This window comes from Stomoxys calcitrans, chromosome 4 (assembly GCF_963082655.1).
Source record: "Stomoxys calcitrans chromosome 4, idStoCalc2.1, whole genome shotgun sequence".
Lineage (NCBI taxonomy): Eukaryota > Metazoa > Arthropoda > Insecta > Diptera > Muscidae > Stomoxys > Stomoxys calcitrans.
In genome coordinates, this window is record NC_081555.1 from 184,541,178 (window position 1) to 184,561,918 (window position 20,741).

General features: G+C 35.5%; 2 protein-coding genes across 3 annotated transcripts in view; one reads left to right on the forward strand and one right to left on the reverse strand.

Moving 5' to 3' along the window:
* Positions 1 to 473: 473 nt before the first annotated feature.
* Positions 474 to 15,586, reverse strand: LOC106082442 (membrane-associated progesterone receptor component 1). 2 transcript variants are annotated; one of them, XM_013244947.2, is made up of 4 exons: positions 15,396 to 15,586; positions 14,809 to 15,325; positions 1,345 to 1,497; positions 474 to 1,287 (listed from the first exon to the last, which is right to left on the reverse strand). In XM_013244947.2, the coding sequence occupies exons 2-4, from the start codon at positions 15,137 to 15,139 to the stop codon at positions 1,067 to 1,069; spliced, it is 705 nt and encodes a 234-aa protein (XP_013100401.2). In that variant the 5' UTR covers positions 15,140 to 15,325; positions 15,396 to 15,586; the 3' UTR covers positions 474 to 1,066. The 2 variants fall into 2 exon arrangements, with proteins under 2 accessions (XP_013100401.2, XP_013100400.2); XM_013244946.2 differs by lacking the exon at positions 15,396 to 15,586 and having other exon boundaries at positions 14,809 to 15,373.
* Positions 15,587 to 19,909: 4,323 nt separating this feature from the next.
* Positions 19,910 to 20,741, forward strand: part of LOC106082428 (cerebellar degeneration-related protein 2-like) — a 101,941-nt gene continuing 101,109 nt past the window's right edge. Inside the window, exon 1 of the mRNA XM_013244926.2 lies at positions 19,910 to 20,548. Coding sequence (XP_013100380.1) covers positions 20,470 to 20,548 — 79 coding nt within the window. The 5' untranslated portion in view covers positions 19,910 to 20,469. The remainder of the gene's footprint in view (positions 20,549 to 20,741) is intronic.

Here is a 20,741-nt window from a genome sequence, read left to right on the forward strand (position 1 = left end):
ATACATGTGGTACCCATATTAAAATTGACGCCAAACAAACAAATGTAAACAAAATTTCGCGCACTTTTTTTCTAAAGCAAGCTAAAAGTAACGGCTGATGCACTAATTTTTAATACCCTGTACCACAGTAGTGGGGTAGGGTATAATGAACACATCGAAGAAGACATTTCAAATCTTGGTGTAAAAACTTGGAGGAAACGCGCACAGGATCGAAGAACTTGAACAAATTTATTTCGCTCGATCATGGTATCAAGATTCTATAGAAGAAGAGGAATGCAACCTAATTGAATATGTAATAGTAATAATATATTACTTTTCAGAAGACTCATATACAATGCTATTGTGTACCTACTTCATTTGACCTTCAATTTATAATTTAATTAAATTTAAGAACAATAAATAATACGTTCCAAAATGTCTTTATACACAAATAACTTTTAGTTAGACTTTTTGAAAAAAGAAAAATATTACAATTTACACATTGTTATTTACGTATAAATTTATTAATATATATTGTGAATGTTGAATACACTTTAAGTATGGGGATCAGCTTGTATCGATTTACTTGAAGTAGTCACCAAGTTATTTTTTCCCCAAAAATGTGTTAGTTTGAAATAAAATATATGTATACGTAAAAATAAAGCTGTTTCGCGAAATTGCTTGAAATTATTTTTAACTCAAATGCCCATTGCAACCAAAACTTGAGTCACTAACGTACGATTTCCTCTATAGTGCATAAATATGTATATCTACCACCGCGGCATACTGTTCCACCGTATTCTTTCTGCCAACATAAAAAGATTTTTAGTTGTAGCTGCACTTAAATTTAAAAGCAGATTTTGCATGGCTATGTTTGATTATTTGAAACATCACATCGAAGTACATGTAGATTTTGGGGCGGAACAGTACGTACAAAAATTTAAAAAAAAAAAAACCACTTACAGTGCAACGGATATTATACGGAGAATGATTGTTACTGTTTGAGTTGTAGGACAGAAAACTTAATAAGTAAATCTACATGTAATCACTGCAGCATAATCTTGTTTGTTGTCGCAAACAATGTTTCTTAATCAACTTCTTCAATTGGTAAGGTGGTATTGCGTTTCCTCATGGAGTCATTGTCGACCGTAGGAGAGTTACTGGAGACGGTAGCCGACTTTGCCACCGCAGCAGAATCGGAAGAAATGTCGTTTGGCTTACAATCTTTATCAGTGTCCTCCTCTTCATCTTCATAGTTTGTTGGTTGTTCGCCTTTTCGTAGTAGTTTGCCTACCAAGGTATATTTTTCTGCAAAGCAAACATAAATTATAAAAAAGTTTGTGCATTTTACTCAACAACACTCACCCTTGAACTGCATTTCCCATTCAAGAACAGAGTCCATTTCCATGGCGGTCAAATCACTGAGATCGTCATATTCATCTTTATCGTTAGCTGTAACACTAAAAGTTGCCAAATTACGGGATGCATCACGGCCAGCGAATGATGCATAAGGACCGCCTACAAAATAAATATGGAAAAAATGGAATGGAGTACAGTAAAATTTTTTTTTTAACTTAGATACGTTCCTAAGAAATTCCTGTAAATCAAAATCGTGTAAAAAATACACGGCTCATGTTTAAATTTGAAAATGTGTATGTTAAATACACAGAAAAAATATCACAAAACTTTTTCCAATAAAAATTTAATTGAATCCATAATTTTTCAATTGAATTCGGTCCTTTTCCATTTACGATCATGATTAAAATTTTTGAAATTTGCAATTAAAAAATTGATTGATTCAATAATTTTTTTAATTGAATTGGAAATTTTTTTCGATAGCTATCGTGATTGAAATTTTCAATTAAAAAATTAATTGACTCAACCATTTTTATATTGAATCTGAACTTTTTTTTCAATTACGATCGTGATTGAAATCTTCAATTAAAAAATTAATTGATTTAATAATTTTTTTAATTGAATCTCAATTTTTTTTCCATTAAGATCGTGATTGCTATTTTTGTAATTTTCAATTAAAAAATTAATTGATTCAATTATTTTTTTTAACTTAATACTTAGATTGTATATATAAAATTTGATTGAAAATTTTATCTTTTCAATTAAACAATAACGGCCAAAACCACTAACCAAATTTCTTGATGTACTCGTTTCATTCGACAATTCTTTGAAAACAGCTTATTTTATAAAGGCAAAAAAAATTTTAGTTAGTTTTTTTTTCAATAATTTCTTAATTTAATCGGAAAAATTTTTAGAGCCAACAGCACTGTTATGACTGTCCGTTTTTTAAAAATTCTAGCTGTTCAAAATGTTGACAAATATTTTCCATAAACGCAAGATGAAACTTTCCAAAAAACAGTCTTTTGGCTACCTTTTTAAATTTCTAGACGCAACTCAAAAATTTTGTTTTTCTGTTGGGTTTTTTCCCAATACATGTCATTTATAAAGTTACTGTAATGACAAAAATTAATTACTACCCTATTTTTATAATTCGGGAAACAATATATTTTCGTTGCATTTGCACTTTGTTGGACCACTTTCTATTTATCGCTCTCTTCCATTTGGATTTCTTTTATATTCTTTATTTTTTATGGCTGGGGAGCCAAATAAAGGTAAATATAATAAAGTACCTCATTATGTTAAGAAATGAATTTAATTGTCTGTTATACTCAGGTTACTGAAATGTTTGTATGTAATTATTTTATATTTGCATATTCACTTCTTAATTGATCCAATAAAAAATGAATTGGATATTTCGAAAATTTCAATCCTTTTTTAATTGGATCAATTAAAAAATTAATTGAAAACTTCAATTGTAATTGGATATTAATTGGAAATTTTAAAAAATTTCAATAATTTTTTTAATTGAAATTATTTTTCAATCACCAAAAACTATGATTGGTAATATTTTCGTGATTGAAGCAGTTTCATTTAAAAAATACATTAGCAACTTTACTTTAAGAAATTTTAAATTATATTCTATTGCGTCATAAACAAAAGAATTTCCCTTGCAAGCACTGGATAGCTGTGAGCACCACACATGCCGGAACATTGAGGTCCGATCGGTGTGGTGTTCATTGCTGTCACGAGAACCTTAGCTGCGAGTTACCGGGCGTGTCCACGCGTTGCGGATATTGGTATGCTGCATACGGAGTAGCTGCAACGGCAGTCGCGGACAATCAGAGCAAAAAAAAAATCAAACCAAAAAAAGATTGTGTAAAGGATTTAACTGTACTATATTGAAAATTTTGCCCATGAACATTCCACTCTAACCTACGCGCTACGATGAGCTCCGTTTTATGCCACTATGAACTTATGTATATCTAAGCCAGTTATCGGCTTGCTGTGCGCACTTAATGATTAAAAGACGATCGTAATAAGGAATTCTGAAATCGTATTCCTATTAATGGCCTAAGTGAGTTTCACAATACGTGGCCACGCCCTTAACTTGGTCTATTTTGAAAGACTCCACATTCACCAAGTTTATTGATAGCAGTCCTCTGACTCTTACAGTCTAGACAACTACCCTTTCCGTTATGGCCCGGCACTGGATTTGGTCAAGCCCAGGGAACACAGTTCGTGACTTCAACATTTTGGTTGTCATTTCCATACCATTTACCATAATGTCATGTTCGGAGAAGGCGTCAACTGACTAAAACCGTAGCCCCTGGCGCATTCCTGCTATGGTCAGCAAGAGAAAACAGAACTCGGTCTTTGTGTTACCCAAACGAAAAAAAATTGTTTTGCCTACATTTTCTAAGTTTTCTCTTTTATGGTTTGATATTACTTGAGGTTCCTTTTACTATACAGAAATTGGATAAGAGTATGCATTCGAACATAGATATGACAAGGTTTGCAAGATATAAGGCAAACTACACCAGTTCTCTCTTCTAGCTTTGAATAATGTGACGCTAGAAAAAGTATCTCCCAATCAATCTCAACAGCCAGTATTAAAGCCGATGCCGGCCGGCCTCTCACTGAGAATCTCCACTTGATACCGCGGATTTTCCGCGAATGTAATTGCAAATCAGACAAATCGGAGCTAATCGGAGTTAATTAGTTCTCATCGGAATTTTTTTGCTCGAGAGGTGTCGAAATAGCATCACGAGCCAAACTAATGTTATAAATCTTTAAATTGAAGCTCTTTTTTTAATTCTGGGTGAGTTAACATCAAAAATTGGTGATTGAGCTGAACTTTGGAAAGCAGAGTAGATGCTCTCACACAATCGCATCAAACACCGTACAGATATGGCCCCGAAAAAGCGGTCTGCTGATTAGAAGTCGATTTTGTTGAAATGGTTCCTATATAAAGGTAAAAAAATAAAAATTAAATTTTTGTCATGTTTGTCGGAAATTTGGTACGTAGAATACACTTATGATCTTTAATATTCAAGCTAAGGTAGATACATTAACGGAAAAAGTTTGGTGATGAATTACCATGGTTTGGCCCGTCCGATCTTAGAGCGATTTTACTTGTTTTGAGATTCGGTTTATACTCGTAGAATTGAGAAAAATCATTTAAATATGGTGTTAAAGAGGGGTAAAACCAATATAACCTTTTCAAATTTAAAATTGGCTTATTAAGGGAAGCCGTCTTAAGATAAGATGTTTGTAAATACGAAAGAAGAAAATTTTACATTTTTTCGGTTTAAAGAGATTTTTTAATTTTTTGTGAATAGCGCTGTTAGAATAGATTTATTAATGAATACCAATCTTTTTTCTGCTTTGAATGTTGTGATCCGAATTGGCTGTCTCACATAATTAAGCACAGTACAATAATAAATAATAAATATCAAATACAATAAACAATTACAACAACATTGAATTTAAACACCTAATTCTCCCTCTTTTTATTCCAAAAGGCAAAACCCTTGGTTTGACCCCAAACACCCACCACCGAAGAGTTGGCCATTTCGCGATTCCATTTGCAACCCATAAAATTATACATTTGAACTCATATACGATCTAGACATGTCCGTCCATTTGTTTGTTGAAATCACTCCAGGTTTAAGAGTTTGAGACCAGAAAAGCACTTTTCTACCCATTTTCGGCGTTACATTGAGATGCATGAACCCTAGAGCATTTGAGTATGGACCAAATCTGACCAAATTTGTATGCAGTCGCCATATAACTCTGTTTTTTGATTGAATGCATTGAAAGCACAAAAGCCGCATTTCTTACCCAGTAATTATGAAAATTGAAAGAGATTCTTTGACAATCGTACCAGTTACAGTCAATATCAGAACTTCTCTCTCTCTCGCTCTTTTTCCTCAAATTTGATATGAGACCCCTTGCAAAAGTATTTGGCCCCTCCACTATTCATGATTTGATTCTGCACTTTCAATACACAGAAACGAAAAGTATTGAAATTATTTTAAGTTATTTCCAGCGATTTTTTCAGTGATTAACTTTGTATTAACATGTTGGAAAAACTTACCAAAATTGAAGTCAGCCTACCAAGAGAAAAAACCTGCCAATTTTGGAAGGAACCTACCAAGAACGGCAACACTGATCTCTACCCATCCTCAGACGCCAAATTTTTTTACATATTTTCAATTCTTTCCCACTATGCAACGTGGAACACCACTCATTCTTCGCCGCTCGATTATGACTTGCTTATTTCTCTCATCTTATATACAAAAATCAGCACTTGTTTAATTCCATGTTTCGTGTGTACTCACAAAATAGTGGAATCGATTTTTTTTTAAATTTCGACATTTTTAAACGATTTGACTCAAAAATGCATCCCAAGGTCTGGCCAGGTCTTTTTTATTTTACTGAATTTATTTCTTGAAGTCATCAATTCCCGTTTCCACTGATCTTTAAATCCGGATTTAATGGCTCGATCATTTGTTTTCCCTTTATAAAATTAGCTGACGAGAGCCTTAAATTTAATGAGCAGTGTAAACGGGGTTTCAATCGAAATAAATTAAAACGAGAAAGAAAGCAACAGTTGGGCTCAGCGGACTATGCAAAAACTCCTCACCACTGAGTCTACCTACTACTTTAAATACATAAACCTTTGTCTAGTTTAGGTTAGGTAAAAGTGGCAGTCCTTAACAGACCAGTCCGTTGTGATATCACAGTAGCGACAGACCAAGGCCTATGATGGAAATCGAACCCATGACCCCCGTTTTGTATATCTATTCAAATGTTGAATACAACTTTGCATGATATTCTTACGATAAGACCAAAATTGTGTCTATTACCGCCTTTAAAGTCCGCATCGTTGTAAGACATATAAAGGAGCCACATCTAAATCTGATATTTTGATGAAATTTTTCACTCGTTTTGGGACGTCAAATAAACCACCTAAAATGTGGCTTCTAAATAACTTTTCCATTTCGGATGAAAGATATATATTGAAGCTATATCTAAGTCTGATTCGATTTTGATGAAATTTTGCACACATATTAAAACGTTAAATAAACATCCCATGCCAAATTTTTTAAAGATCGTATCAAATGTCGTTTGGTTTTGTCAGTATTGTATTCAAATTAATAGGTTTCCGGATATTGTAGTCATCATAGCCCAATCGGATATTGGAATATATGCAGTAACACATGCAGCAAAATTATTTTTGACTATAATAGTAACAGCCCTCCTATGGATGGCATTTGTTTCATTTATTCTTTCATTCATTGCAAAACTAAGCCTATTAGGACAAATATTCGTATTAGAAAAATAACTTTGACGTCGGTATATCAAATTACCCACATTCCGTCCACCACGTTTCACTTATACCTAGCACATTAATTGGTAGCCTTCTCTTCTCACTTATGGTGTTATCCAGTTCAGTTTGTATTATTCATATTCCACATTGCTAAATTTTATTTCGAACAATTCGTAGTACTCATATATCATAGACAAACGAACGCACCTATTATTAGTCTCTAAATAATTGTGCAGGAAAAAGACCCAAATAAAGGTATCTGAACGTTCGAATGCAAATGAATACAAAAAGATGCTAATGAAACAAAACAAACGGTATGTATGGCATTCAACAAGCTTGAACCGTTCAAGTATGACACAAAGAACAGTACATCCATAATACATATGTTGCATATGCAACATATAACCTAGAACATACTTTTAAAACAAATTGTATGATCTCGATTTATCTTTTGCACCAGCTAAAGACAAAAAAACGGAGTCTTGATTTAATAAAAAATGCGTATTCTAAATATGAATTTTATAAGAAGTGAATATTTATAGGAATTAAAATTTTAAAAAGGTAAAATAAGAGAAATTGGAATTTTGCAGTATTTTTTATTTCACTACTATGTGGTTCAGAGTGTAATATGCCGCAGTTCCTTTCTAGACAAATCTTATATATGTACATGAATCATATGATTCGTACTGTACTCTCAAAGTTCGTTTCTGTTGTCCAAGTCCGCAATTCAAATATTTTGTGTGTATAACAATTTTTACTAATTAATATTAATATTATTAATAGACCATTTATAGGGGTTAAATTGAAGCATTTTTTTTTAAATTGCAAAGCTTAACAATTTTAGGACAGAATTGATTGATCGATTTCCAGAACACTCAATGCGTAGCATCGATATTTCAGTGCGACAAAATGCTATTCTAATTTGCTCATTATTAGGAATGTTAAAAACATAATGATTTAGCATGACGACCCAAATTATTTACACATAGCATATTCAAGAAGTTGTAAACTATATAGACCGACAATGTATGGGTTAGACATTTGGAAAATCATCAGAATACAAAGTACATACTTGTAGGAAAAGTAATTCGAAAATTTGAAAGGATTCCCTCAGATTCTGAATCGATACTTGGAGGACAAAGGGAATGTAATCCCAATCTTTCAACCACCGACTGGAAGATTGGTAGATTGGATGAGGCTGATGGTGAACGGTGACATGGAGTATTCGTACCAAAATGCGGCTGTCTCGCAGACATCAACAAGTCTGAAGGGATGTATCCTACGGATTCAACAAGTTGAAACTGAAGGTCTATAGAAGCGGGGGGGTTGGGTATTCAGGAGACAACTGAGCTAAGAAAATATAAGGGCGGGCTGAGAAAAAATCCTTGGTAGAATTCTGCAGCTCCGTGAAGGATACATTTGAGGCCTCAAGGCTAAGTAAGATTTTGTCCTCGAGACCTATTACGGTGGGTTATATTCAGAAGTCAGAGAATATATGGACAATATCTAGTGAGGAGACACTAGAAATACTCGTTGATACACATTTCTCGGGAAATTCTCCAACGGACAACGTGGCGCCAGAAGAGGTTGTCACTGGTAAGCATTCGTCGGAGGTTATTAGGGAAATTGTATCTGAGCCGAAAATCCTTTGGGAGATAAGAAGTTTCGGCTCATTTAAGCCCCTAGGCCCTGATGATGTATCAGAGGTTGAATTACAAGCTGTGTCTAATAGACTGTTTCCCCGGTTTAGGAACATATACTATGCTTTTATCAGAATGTCATATATACCTGTGGGATGGAGGGACATTTAACTCGTTTTCATTCCGAAAGCTGGAAAACCCTACCACACGAAAGCGAAAGATTCTCGTACTCGCCTCGTTCTTAGTCTGTCATCCTTTATGCTGAAGACTCTTGAGAGGTTGATAGAAACATATCTAAGTGCAAAGATCTCTGGAGATCGCCTGTCGCAGCAGCAGCATGCATATAGTAAAGGCAAATCCACCGAAACAGCCTTTTACGATCTAGTCGGCTACATAGAGGGTTCTCTGGCTGTCAAGGAATATATTTACAATGGTAGAATTTATTTACATTGAAAGTGCTTTCAATAATGTAAAACCGACGTCAATCATGAACGAGTTGGAGTTTCTAGGCATCAACTCTACCCTAAGAAAGTTAATTAATAACTTACTTACTAAAAGTTGTATTACGGCAGGCTTGGGATCTGTAGATCTAAAAATATGAGTCAGCAGAGGAACAACTCAAAAAGGTGTACTGTCTCCTCTACTTTGGAATATAGCCATTAACAGTATATTATTCTCAATGGAAGAAAAAGACGTAAAAGTGGTCGCGTATGCTGATGACGTGGAAATTGCGGTCAGGGGAAAGTTTCCCAGCACTCTAAGAGATATACTTCAGAAAGCTCGGCGTGCAACAGCGAAGTGGGCTACCGAAAGAGGTCTAGTATAAATCCGTGCAAGATAGAAGAAGTTCTTTTCAGCAGGATATACAAGTTGCCTAGAGTGGAACCTGTCTACTTGGGAGGAGAAAATGTTCCATTTACAGGAAACGCAAAATGCCTGGGAGTTTTGCTGGACAGGAAATTGAGCTTCCATTCCAGTTTTGAAAGGGCAAGAAAGGCAACTCTTGCCCTATACACCTGCGAGAGAGCCATTGTCAAAAGTTGGGGGATAAGACCGCGTGTTATTCATTGGGTATTTACTGCAGTTGTCAAAGCTGTAATGATATATGGTATTGTGGTCTGGTGAACGGCGCTTTCACCTACACTGTTTTATCCTTGATACAATATCCGAGGTTTCAGGCAGTGTGGATACACCCTACCTGAGCCGTTTTTGATTAAAAGTACTGTACCACGATTCCTGATAGAACCGACTGGATCCACGATATCCCTGGTAACAGAAGTTACATAGACTTCTATACGGACGGTCCCAAACTAAACGACCAGGTGGGCTTTGGTCTGCACTCTAAAGATCTAGAACTGGTCATATCGAAAATATTACCCGACCACTGCATTGTGTATCAAGCGGAGATCCTTGCAATTAAGGAAGTGGTGGAATGGCTAAGATATAATTCCATTACGACAATTGGCATAAACTATCTTCTCAGACTGCCAGCCAGCCATTCAAACCCTGGAGAACGTATTTCTGAACATAAAGACCGCCCTCGACTGTCGCAGATCTCTCAACGAGATGGCTGAACAGTTTAAAATTCGACCTGTTCTGGTTCAGGACAACGGAGATATCCCAGTGAATTGTAAAGCGGACGAGCTTGGAACTACCCTATACATTCCAGGTATACTGGAATCTGGGGGTAAGCCTCCAGCGACATGTAAGCTAAGTTTTCAGGACCAGGTCCGAAGGACAATGAATGATAGATGGTCACAAAGAGGGGGCTGTGAGCATTCCAAAACTATGTGGCCTAATCTAGACTTGAAGAGGTTTACCGCTTTGCTGTCATTGGCTAGAACAGACGTCTTAGTCATTGTGTCTGTCCGAAAGCGATATGGATTGTTCAATGGTAGGAACTAGAAGGCATTTTCCTTCTTCTGTTCCTGTGGTATCACAATGGAAGAAAACGTCTGAGTGCGTCTGATGGCAGACTGCCACTTAAACCTAACCTAACCTTCTGAGTAGGGTCGAATGAATCGAGTAGATTTTAATGCACGGAAGACTCAGTGCTGTTTGTTGTCACACAAACCATTACGATCATCTTTGTCTATCAACGGTATAGATTTTAAGCAATCAGAAGCTCTTGATGTTCTGGGCATGAAAATACAATGTGATGTCCGTTGGGCTAAACATGTATTTGAAGTGTCGAAAGAACCATTCTAGTGCTTAGGCGTCCTTAAACGTTGTAAGACTTACTTCACTCCTTCTAATCTTTTTAACATCCATACCACTTCATAAGGCCGAAAATGAATACAACTCACATGTATGGGCTGGAGCTTCAAAATTATCCCTGGAATTGAGGATAGTAGGGTATCCAACTCTATTGCCTCCCTTGAACATCGTCGCAATGTGGATTGTTTGGCGCTGCTCTATTTGTTGTTGTTGTGGTAGCAGTGTGGTATACACTAAGGCGAGAGCCTTTGCCGATGAAGAACTCTATCGGGTCAATCCGGTACGTACAATGGGCTACCTTGGGATCGGTACTTTCATGGTGTGTGTTCGTCTTATAATCGTCTTCTTGTTCCTGACATAAGGATGTTTGTCAGAGATACTAGACATTCCAGAAATTCACACCCGTTTATAATTGATTGGCCAGCGGACCGGACAATGCATTATAAAGAGAATTCTTATGTCGCTCGAACCGTTCGTATGTAGAATCGACTTCCGGCTAATGTTTTTCCGACTCACCATGACATCCAGAGATTTAAGTCAAATGTTAATACATACTGCAACCTGTTTCTACTAAACCGATTGTGAGTTTGCTTTTAAATTTAGAACTAAATAATTTATTATTTCATTTTTGATGGAGTAGTTTTTATACATGCTGGATATTATGATTGTTAATCGGCTACTTGTGGCTCTGGCCACCGCCTATGACACCCTACGCTTGAGTTCTGAAAATTTTTTTCTGAGGTGGTTATCCCCTTCTTCTGCTGTCGACATCTGTCAGGCACTGTGCCATACGACAAAAATGATATCAATCCCATGGCAGCCGGTTGTACGTACCGGATTGACCCGATGGAGTTCTTCATCGGCAAGGGCTGCCGCCTCAGTGAATAACACACTGCTACAACGACAACAACAACAACAAGAAAATTTCAAGAAAATAGGTTTAGCTGTTTTATAGTCGATGCGGAACAAACAAACACACTTTCAATTTTATTTAATAGAACCACTATCATTTTGAATGACAATTGCATAAATGCATTAAGCGTCAAAATAAAGTGTACCAGGAATGTAATGATATTTAAACTTTAACGTTTTTAAGAGAAGTGAGCTTGGTCAATCTCAGTCTGTCTCTATAAGTTGACAGAATATAATTAAAATTACAGTGTATCAAAATAAAAGGATCAGCGAAAGAATCGATAAAATGGTTTTTAAGCCCGTAAAGGTTAGTATTGGGATAAAAATACAACATCGCCCGCATAGTGTAAGACGCCATAGTGCCTGAAAAAATGGCGGCAAGATTACCGATTGCACCGATCGATTGCACTTTCGTATCGAATGAAATTTCATGTTGTATTTAATATATGTTATACGAATTTTACACACACTTTAATGTAAATTTTTTATTAATTGCGTTTAAATATTCACGTTAATTTTCTCAGGGGCGGTAATTCGGCCCCTGGAAAATAGTTTATAGACAATAGAAGTAAACTTTCGGTACACCAAGGGATAATAAAAACGACTCCAGAACTAGGTATTTCCCAAAATGCACTTATTATGTGGGGTTATCTAGAAAGGATAAAATCCGAAGAGTAAAACTCGGAATACAAGGGAAAAAAGGGGTATTAAATTTTTTTGGAGAAAAATTATATGTTGCCGACAATATCAATTCAATCTTAAAATCTATCTAATACAAATTGTATTATTAAAATTAAAAACAAAAGTGGCCATTAATATTGCATCTCAGATACTAAATTTATATTTGCCTTATTAGGTGATGGGCGCAGGGCCAATACTATTAAGCCTCAGATAATGAATTTAGATGTACGTTTAGTTGTTGCTATTGTACCAGTACCAGTGTGTTGTACCATTAGGCGGTAGCCCTTGCCGTTGAAGGTCTCCATCGTACGTTTAATCCATAATAAATATGTTGGAAAATTCTCGGTGGCCTATGAAAGCTAACATAATATTCTAAAAATTATAATAATAATATTCTCTACATTAAAATGGGAATTATGTACCAAACCACAGCAGGAGTTAAGTGGTTAAAAGTTGGTTTTATTACTTCAGGATTTTATGATGCTGAACTGAATATTTGACTTGTCCGCAGGCTCCATATTTTAATAATTATGCCTGTGATGAAATCATATCATATCCACATGATAATGTGGCCACAACAACAACATAGACCCTCAAGAGGGCTCTGTTATTTTGGGAGGTATAAACATGTATTTCTATTTTATCTCATCTGTATCCAGAAAATGTACACAATATTTTTTGTACAAATCAGAAGACAAGAATGTATATTTCTTAAAATGCATATGTGGTGTACATGCTTTGTTTACCTTTTTGCTACAAGCCTTTGCATATGTCGGCAACAACATGATTTATATTGGACTATGCACTATGTGAAATGCTCTTTTAAAAAGTTTGACTCATGCCAAGAAAAAGACCCATACTAAAGGTATGCGGTTTAAAGGTTAGTGTACAGCGGTCAAAAAAAGTATTCATCATTCAATGTTTTTTTTTAATAAGTCTACAAAAGACAATTGGAATAAAAACATATTAAACTAATGATGCAGTAGTGCTTGTGTGATATATATGTACACAATTTCATTGTTTTTAAAGAAAAAAATAGTATTTATTGGAACAAAAAGGGCCATTTTACAGCTGAACACAAAAAATTAAACAAAAAAAGTATTCATCATTGCAAAAAAACAAAAAAATAAATAACATAATTTAAAAAAATTAATACTTTGTTATTCGACCGTTATAAGACGCGGGTCTTATAACTTCTTTTAAACGGTTTGACATCGATTGGACTAATTTAGCGGTTATATTTTGGTCTATATTAGTCCATTCCTCCATTATCACCTGTTGCATTTGACTCTTGCTCGAAAAATTGCGCGTTCTCAATTTGCGTTCGAGATGTTCAATTGGGTTCAAGTCGGGACTTTGAGGAGGAGTTTTAATGACTTTGGGGCAGTTATACAGCATCCACATCTTGGTATTTAAAGCAGAATGTTTGGGGTCATTATCTTGATAATATTGAAAGTTATTACCAAGCCCAAGTTTTACAGCACTATCTTTTAAATTCCTCTTTAAAATGTCAATGTAATACTTATGATCCATTACTCCATTAATAATTTCACAATTTCCCGCTCCTGAAGCCGCCATACACCCCCAAACCATTAAACCACCTCCACCATGTTTTACAGTAGCAACTGTGTTTCGTTCTTCAAGCTCTGTATTTGGTTTTCTGTGCACTATTACCTTTCCATCGCACCCAAAAAGATTAAACTTGCTCTCGTCTGCAAAAATGACTGTTTTCCAAAATGATTCGGGCTGTTTTACATACATTTTTGCGAAGTTTAGCCTTTTCACTCGGTTTATTTTATTTATAAAGGGCTTCTTACGTGCAGTTCTTCCTCTGTAACTATGCCTTTTAAGTGTATTTCGAATTGTTTGTGTAGTAACTTCCTTCCCTAAATATTCCATAGTGTTTTTACGAAGAATGGTCGCATTTGTCTTCGGAGTTTTCTGAACTTGCCGCACTAGCCAACGCACATCTCCAACTGAAAGTGCTTTTGGTCGACCAGATCTTGGTTTATTGTCAACAGTTTTCGTTTCTGTCCACTTTCTGATGATGGATTGTATAGTAGATCGTGGTCTATTTAATATTTCACTGATAGTTTTTTGAGTTAAACCATTCCTGTGGTGTTTTATTATCAAAACTTTTACCTCATCAGAAACCTCGTTTTGCTTACGACCCATTTTGACAAAAACTATATTTTCAATGAAATTAAATATTTGCTGTCAAGGGCAAAGCCTCCTTTACTAAATAAAACAGAAAAGGGGGATTCCCAAATAATATTTGAATTTGACTTTGATGATAGCACATCAATGATGAATACTTTTTTTGTTCTGTTTTTGGTGTTATTATATAAAATTGCATTTTTTGCGCTAATTAAATTTATTTTTTGAATTTATTTTAAAACATATTACGAAAAATAAACTATTGCATAAAACTGCATTATTTGTTTACTTTAAATTTTCTTCAATTACCCAAAATAAGTGAATTTATTATCAATTTTGCTAATGATGAATACTTTTTTCGACCGCTGTATATTAAAGCTGTATACAGAGTCATGGATTTGGTAGGCAAAAAAGTAGTTGTGTGTCAAATCACAACGTACGATAAGAATGCTTCACTATACGCCAAACAATATTCAAGTAAACGTATTTTTTTACACCGAAGGTATTTTTTAAGAAATGTTTTGTGTTCATTACCTGGCCCGTAAAATCTTTTTCCTTTGGTAACATCGAAAACATTTCCATTGACAGCAACCAAAACTCTTCCATCTGGTTGATTACCATCATACTCTCGCAGTTCAGCAACAGTGAAATCTCTTCTCAGTTTGGGCAATTCGGGCTCAGGAGTCCTTTGAGAACCCGCGCTGGGTACTTCAATACGATCTTTGATTATTTTGTACACTAAAAATGCTATGATGGCCACCAGCGCCAGGTTCATGGGACTGTAAAATATCTCCTGCACTATTGACATGAACATCGAAGTCGATTCAGTCTCACTGTTTTGATGATCCATTGTGTCCGACGTCATTTTCTGCTCCAGCAATTGTAAAGGTTGCAATATATCTTCTGTTTAACCTTCAAGTTAAATATGGATGAGAAAAGGCGAATCCTCCTGTTTTTTGTTTTGTCTGTGTGTGCCCCTCGAACTTTGATCTTTGCTTCCTCTTAGCCGATCCCTTCCACGGGTACTATTCGATGATACCGGTATTTCAAGCTTTTAATGAAGAAAGAAATAAAATTATATTTTGTAGGCGATGATTGCGACGTTTAAATGTCAATCTTACATTCGAAACCCAATCAAAAAGTTTGGAGTCAGCGATTCCTTGCTTCACATCATTTCTATGTTTTTCATATCTATTGTTAGCTGTGTCTCTCTTACTCCACTGTGTCGATTGCTCAAATGATTTTTTATTGTGTCGAAGAAAAAGAAAGAAAACGTAGCACTTACAAAATCGGTATGATACCCACACTTCGTTTTCGGTTTTTTCTCACAACCGACAAACTCCTTTATTGGGCTTAGATGACAAAATCAACCAAGTATCTGGTAACGAGTAGTCATCATGGTTGAATTAACAAGGTTGGCTCACATGCCCAACGACAACGAAATGAACTGTACAACCCTGTGACGATGGTGGCGCAAATTCCCACTAGGCTGTCAAATTTCTGTATACTTACCACTTAACATTTTAGTTGCCTTATCATGTGTAGCAGCCAAAAGATCAAAAGATTTATGATTAAAAATGTGTAAATTATAAATTAAAACAATTAAAATGTAAGAAAAGGAACAAAATGTCAAAAAATTATAAAATCTAAACTATGATACAATTAAAAGCGTCATTAGCACAACAACAAAAATCTACCCCCAACGAAACTATCTCGAGTGGCAAATGCCGTAAATTGAAATGTCAAAGCGGGGTTTGAAATGAACTTTGTTTTACAATTTATCTTCTTCAAATTTGTTTTATACTTGTATTTGCATCATTATAACACCGTTTTGTTGCTTATGTGTCGAATATCGGATCAATAGGACATATTTTTATGATTTTAGATAAAAATAACAGCTGTGTTATCAAGCCTTTGACATTAAGATTTACAACAAAATCAAAACAGCTAAACAATTAAAGGTGATCCCATTTGTACAACAACCACAATTCATATGATGCAATCCGCCATCAAGCTGATCGTCGTTTTGCCAACATATGCAAACAAATTTATGTGCGTGTTGTATACGTGTGAGTGCATGAGCGGAGAATATGCGAGAAAGAGGATAATAACAAAGAGAATGCAAACAAAAATCTATCATCTTAATACCGTCAAACCTGGCCTGTTGTTAATAGCTGTTCGTGTGAGACCACCTTTTTAAATTCGCCTTGGAGCAAAATAGTAGCGACATCTCGCTGCATCAGGATAAATATCGCACAATTTCAATTGAGAATGTAATTAAATGCTCACGAAATGGGCCGAATCAACTCTGCTTCAATACTGTTGTTTTTGTTGTTGTTTGACTTGTTCTGATATAGAAAAGAGTCCGTCGGATTTCACAATAATTTAATTTAATATTTTTGCTGTGAATGAAGTCAGTACAAGGCTAAAATGCGAACACATTCCGTAGAAGTGGTAATGAATTCTTTGAGCAAAATACCAGTGAAATGTCGCTGCGCCAATACGGATTTCGATTCAATTAATTGCTCCCGAACTAGGTCACAAGCAACCCCGTTTTTACATATTTGCTATTTTTCCTTGCGAAATACACTATCTGTCAACGAGTTTTGGTTGTGTGTGTTATAGTTGAGAGTCGTAACACACATACTACGAAAAATGGCGCTACCGACACCATACTCAAAATCAGAGTAGCACTAATCACTGATTTTGACAGTTAGTGGACTTAATATTTTGTTGTTGGGCAACTGCCACTACCTGTAAATGAAAATATTTTGCTTTGGTTCGTAACTATAATGCACACACTCACAATCAAAACTTGTTGACAGATAGTGCACTTCGGGAGAAAAAATTGTACTGAGTACTGAGCTATGTAGATTTAAGAAGGTAAAGTCATAAGCCCAACAACGACGACACCATCTTGTGGTTGGGGAGAAGCCGTTGTACAAAAGTTCACCCAAATCAGATAATAATTGTGTATCAGGTTATGGATTAGAACCATACATTGCACATTTGTTGAAAGTCATAACGAAACACGTCGTGCAAAATTTTAGCGAAATCGGATAGCATTTGCGCCCTCTAAAGGCTCAAGAAGGCAAGACCCCAGATCGGTTTATATGACAGCTATATTACATGTTATGCATCAATTTCATCCGTACTTGGCACAGTTGTTGGAAATCATAAAAAACCACCTCATGCAAAATTTCAGCCAAATCGGATAAGAAGTGGTTCATGAAGTCAAGATTCAAGATCGGTTTATATGACAACTATATCAGGTTATGGACTGATTTCAACCATTCTTAGCACAGCTGTTGAAAATTGTTAAAAAACTCCTCTCGCAAAATGTCAGCCAATTCGGATAAAAATTGCCCCCTGTAGTGGCTCAAGAAGTCAAGATCCAAGATCGGTTTATATGGCAGCTATATCAAAACATGGACCAATATGGTCCATTTACAATCCCAACTGACCTACACCTATCAGAAGTATTTGTGCAAAATTGAAAGCGGGTAGCTTTACTCCTTCGAAAGTTAGCGTGCTTTCGACAGACAGACGGACGGACGGACATGGCTAGATCGACATAAAATGTCAAGACGATCAAGAATATATATACTTTATAGGGTCTGAGACGAATATTTCGAGGAGTTAGAAACAGAACGACGAAATTAGTATACCCAAGATATATTTACTTACAGGTAGTGGCAGTTACCCAACAACAAAATATTGAGTGCACTATCTGCCAAAATCAGTGATTAGTGCAACTTTGATTTTGAGTATGTTTCTAGTTCGCGTTATTTTTCGTTGTTTGTGTGTATTATGATTCTCATACACACAACCAAAACTCGTTGGCAGATAGTGCATTTTGCGAGAAAAATTTTACTCAGCTGTTGACGGTACTCCACCTGGTAATTACGTCATGCTAGTAACAAACTCAAAATTAGAGTATGTTACTAATTCAAATCATACTCAAATGACTAAACACTGATTTTGACAGCTAGTGCACTCAATATTTTTTGGGCAACTGCCACTACCTGTAAATTAATAATATATTGAATGTTAATATTTTAGTTTTCTGGGTGTGTTTTTAATGAATCGACCCGGTCTTTAGAATAACTCCTCCATCAAAAGAAAATGGGGAAACGTTAAAAAACACGCAATAAATTAACATAAAGAAGCTCACAACAAAATTAAACTATTTTTTTAAAATTAAGTTAAGCATTAACTAGTCTAATCCCTTTTATTGTTCATTCACAGTAATCTCAAAATTCTCTTTTTTCAGAAATTTCTTCATTTATTTATAATATTTGTACATGAGCCGAGAATATGGGAGAAAGAAGATAACAAGAAAGAGAATGCAAACAAAATTCTGACATGTTATACCGTTAAACCTGGCCGGCTGTTTGAGTGAGACCACCTTTTTAAATCCGCATTGCAAAACTAAAATTTAATGAACTTTGCCCTAACAGGGAAAAAAATGAAAAAATTCGGCCGAGCCCGGCTGGAATTTGAACCTGGGCACACGGTTCGAATGGTGAGAGCCGTTGCCGTTGTCTAGCGTTTGAAGCCATCAATACAACTTCAACAGATGCAGAGCATCATATGTACCAAGGAAGTAGTGTAATTGTTACCGAAAAGAAGACTGTCATTACACTAAAACACATGCATTGGGAAAAAGTACAGCTAATAGACAGGGTTGTCGAGCGTGGTTAATGTGGGAATTGTATCATAGAGGCGTTTTCGCAATTAATACGATTCAAATACGACATATCAATGCAGAGCCCTTGAAGCCATCACACCTAATATGGTTGAATAGTCTTCTAACCAAAGACGAAACGCTTCTCTTAGTGGTTGGTGTGTGTTGCTATCTCGGGCTTTCCTTTTTCATTTGCAAAAAAATCTCCGATCGTTGATCTCGTCTTGAAAAAGAAACAAAAAATTAGTTTCAATGGTTCTTTATTATGGTTCATAAGGCGTTGGAATATTCAAGTGGTAACGAGATTGCTATTAAAACAATAACGGTTTGGTACTAAAACCAATAACAGTTTGGTATCAACAACAAATTTGGTACCAGCCTTAGAAACACGTGAGCCTAGTACCAAACGGTACTTGTCATTTTATATTTGGTATATATCATGCGCTATTTATTGCTTTGACACCATACGGTTTTGCTTTACTATCGATACCGTATGGTACTGAAATAAGCATCACATTTGGTATCAAGTTTTCTATGGGTGTATATCTATATTGAGTCGGAAAATTAATCTATCTCCATCCATCGGTGGTGGGTATAAAATACTTTATAGGTTAATTGCCAAATTTTTTTCATTGTACCCTGGCAATTTTCAGAATTTATTAAAATGTTCCACTGCGTTCATTTTTACGGCATTTATTTTGAAAAAATTTAGTTTTTTGAACAAAATTTTACCTGTTTGCTTTTTTATACTCAAAAACAAGAATATGTTAAACAACGGTAAAGAGCTGTTGTAATCTTTTGCACTTCAAGAGGTGCTGCTACATACGTACATACATGCGCAATTCTACAAAAACAGTCATAATACACGTCCAAACAAAAATTCTCGACATGGTTTGTTCTCTCCTCTCATAATTCAAATTTGTGTAGAGCTTATGTCAGCAGCACAAGTGAACAATACTCGAACGCAACAAGAGATTAGTGATCGGAAATCAAAAAATTTTATTTGATATTTGTTTGAGATTCCTACACAGCGATTTTGTTTTTAAAGTGAAAGATTATAGTGAGGTTTCCGAAGCGTGTTAGTTAATTAATCAAAACAAAAAGTATCATCGGTACAAAAATGTTGGTTCCTACGCAGGCGTGAGGAACAGGAACAACAACAAATCCGTAGCGAAAAAACAACAGATATTACAACCACAAACCTGGTCGACACCGTTAATCCCCAAATTGACATTGATTGCATTGAATTCGTAAAGCAAAACAAAGGAAATGCAAGAATATGAAAATTAAAATTCAATAATTAGTCAATGCCTATGTCCGTCGCAAATGTTAAATGTACAACAGAACAGTAATAGCAAATACACATTGTGAACAACCGGACAACCAGTGAGATTGCGTCAAACCACTTCTTACCACCCGCCACATCTAGCGCCAGCTTCAAGAGCACAACATGACGAGAGCTTGATTTATGCTATTTGGAGCAATTTTTGTCGGATCGTTACAACGTGATGGCTTCTTACAACGAACTGCAATTCGATTGGAATATACTTTTCCAACAGCTAGACTATGATCAATGGTCGAAAACAGGTTAGAATCGTAGAGCTTTATTAGTAAATTTTATATTATGCACATTCCCGTCTATTTGGAAAATGACCTAAACTTATTTATTTTGTTTATTCGTAAGTATGTCGTATCAGAGATCACAGCTTGGTGTGGTCTTCAGGTGGACATGGTATTATCGAAAACTATTGTCGTCCCGTATGAGGGGTTGAAGTCTTTA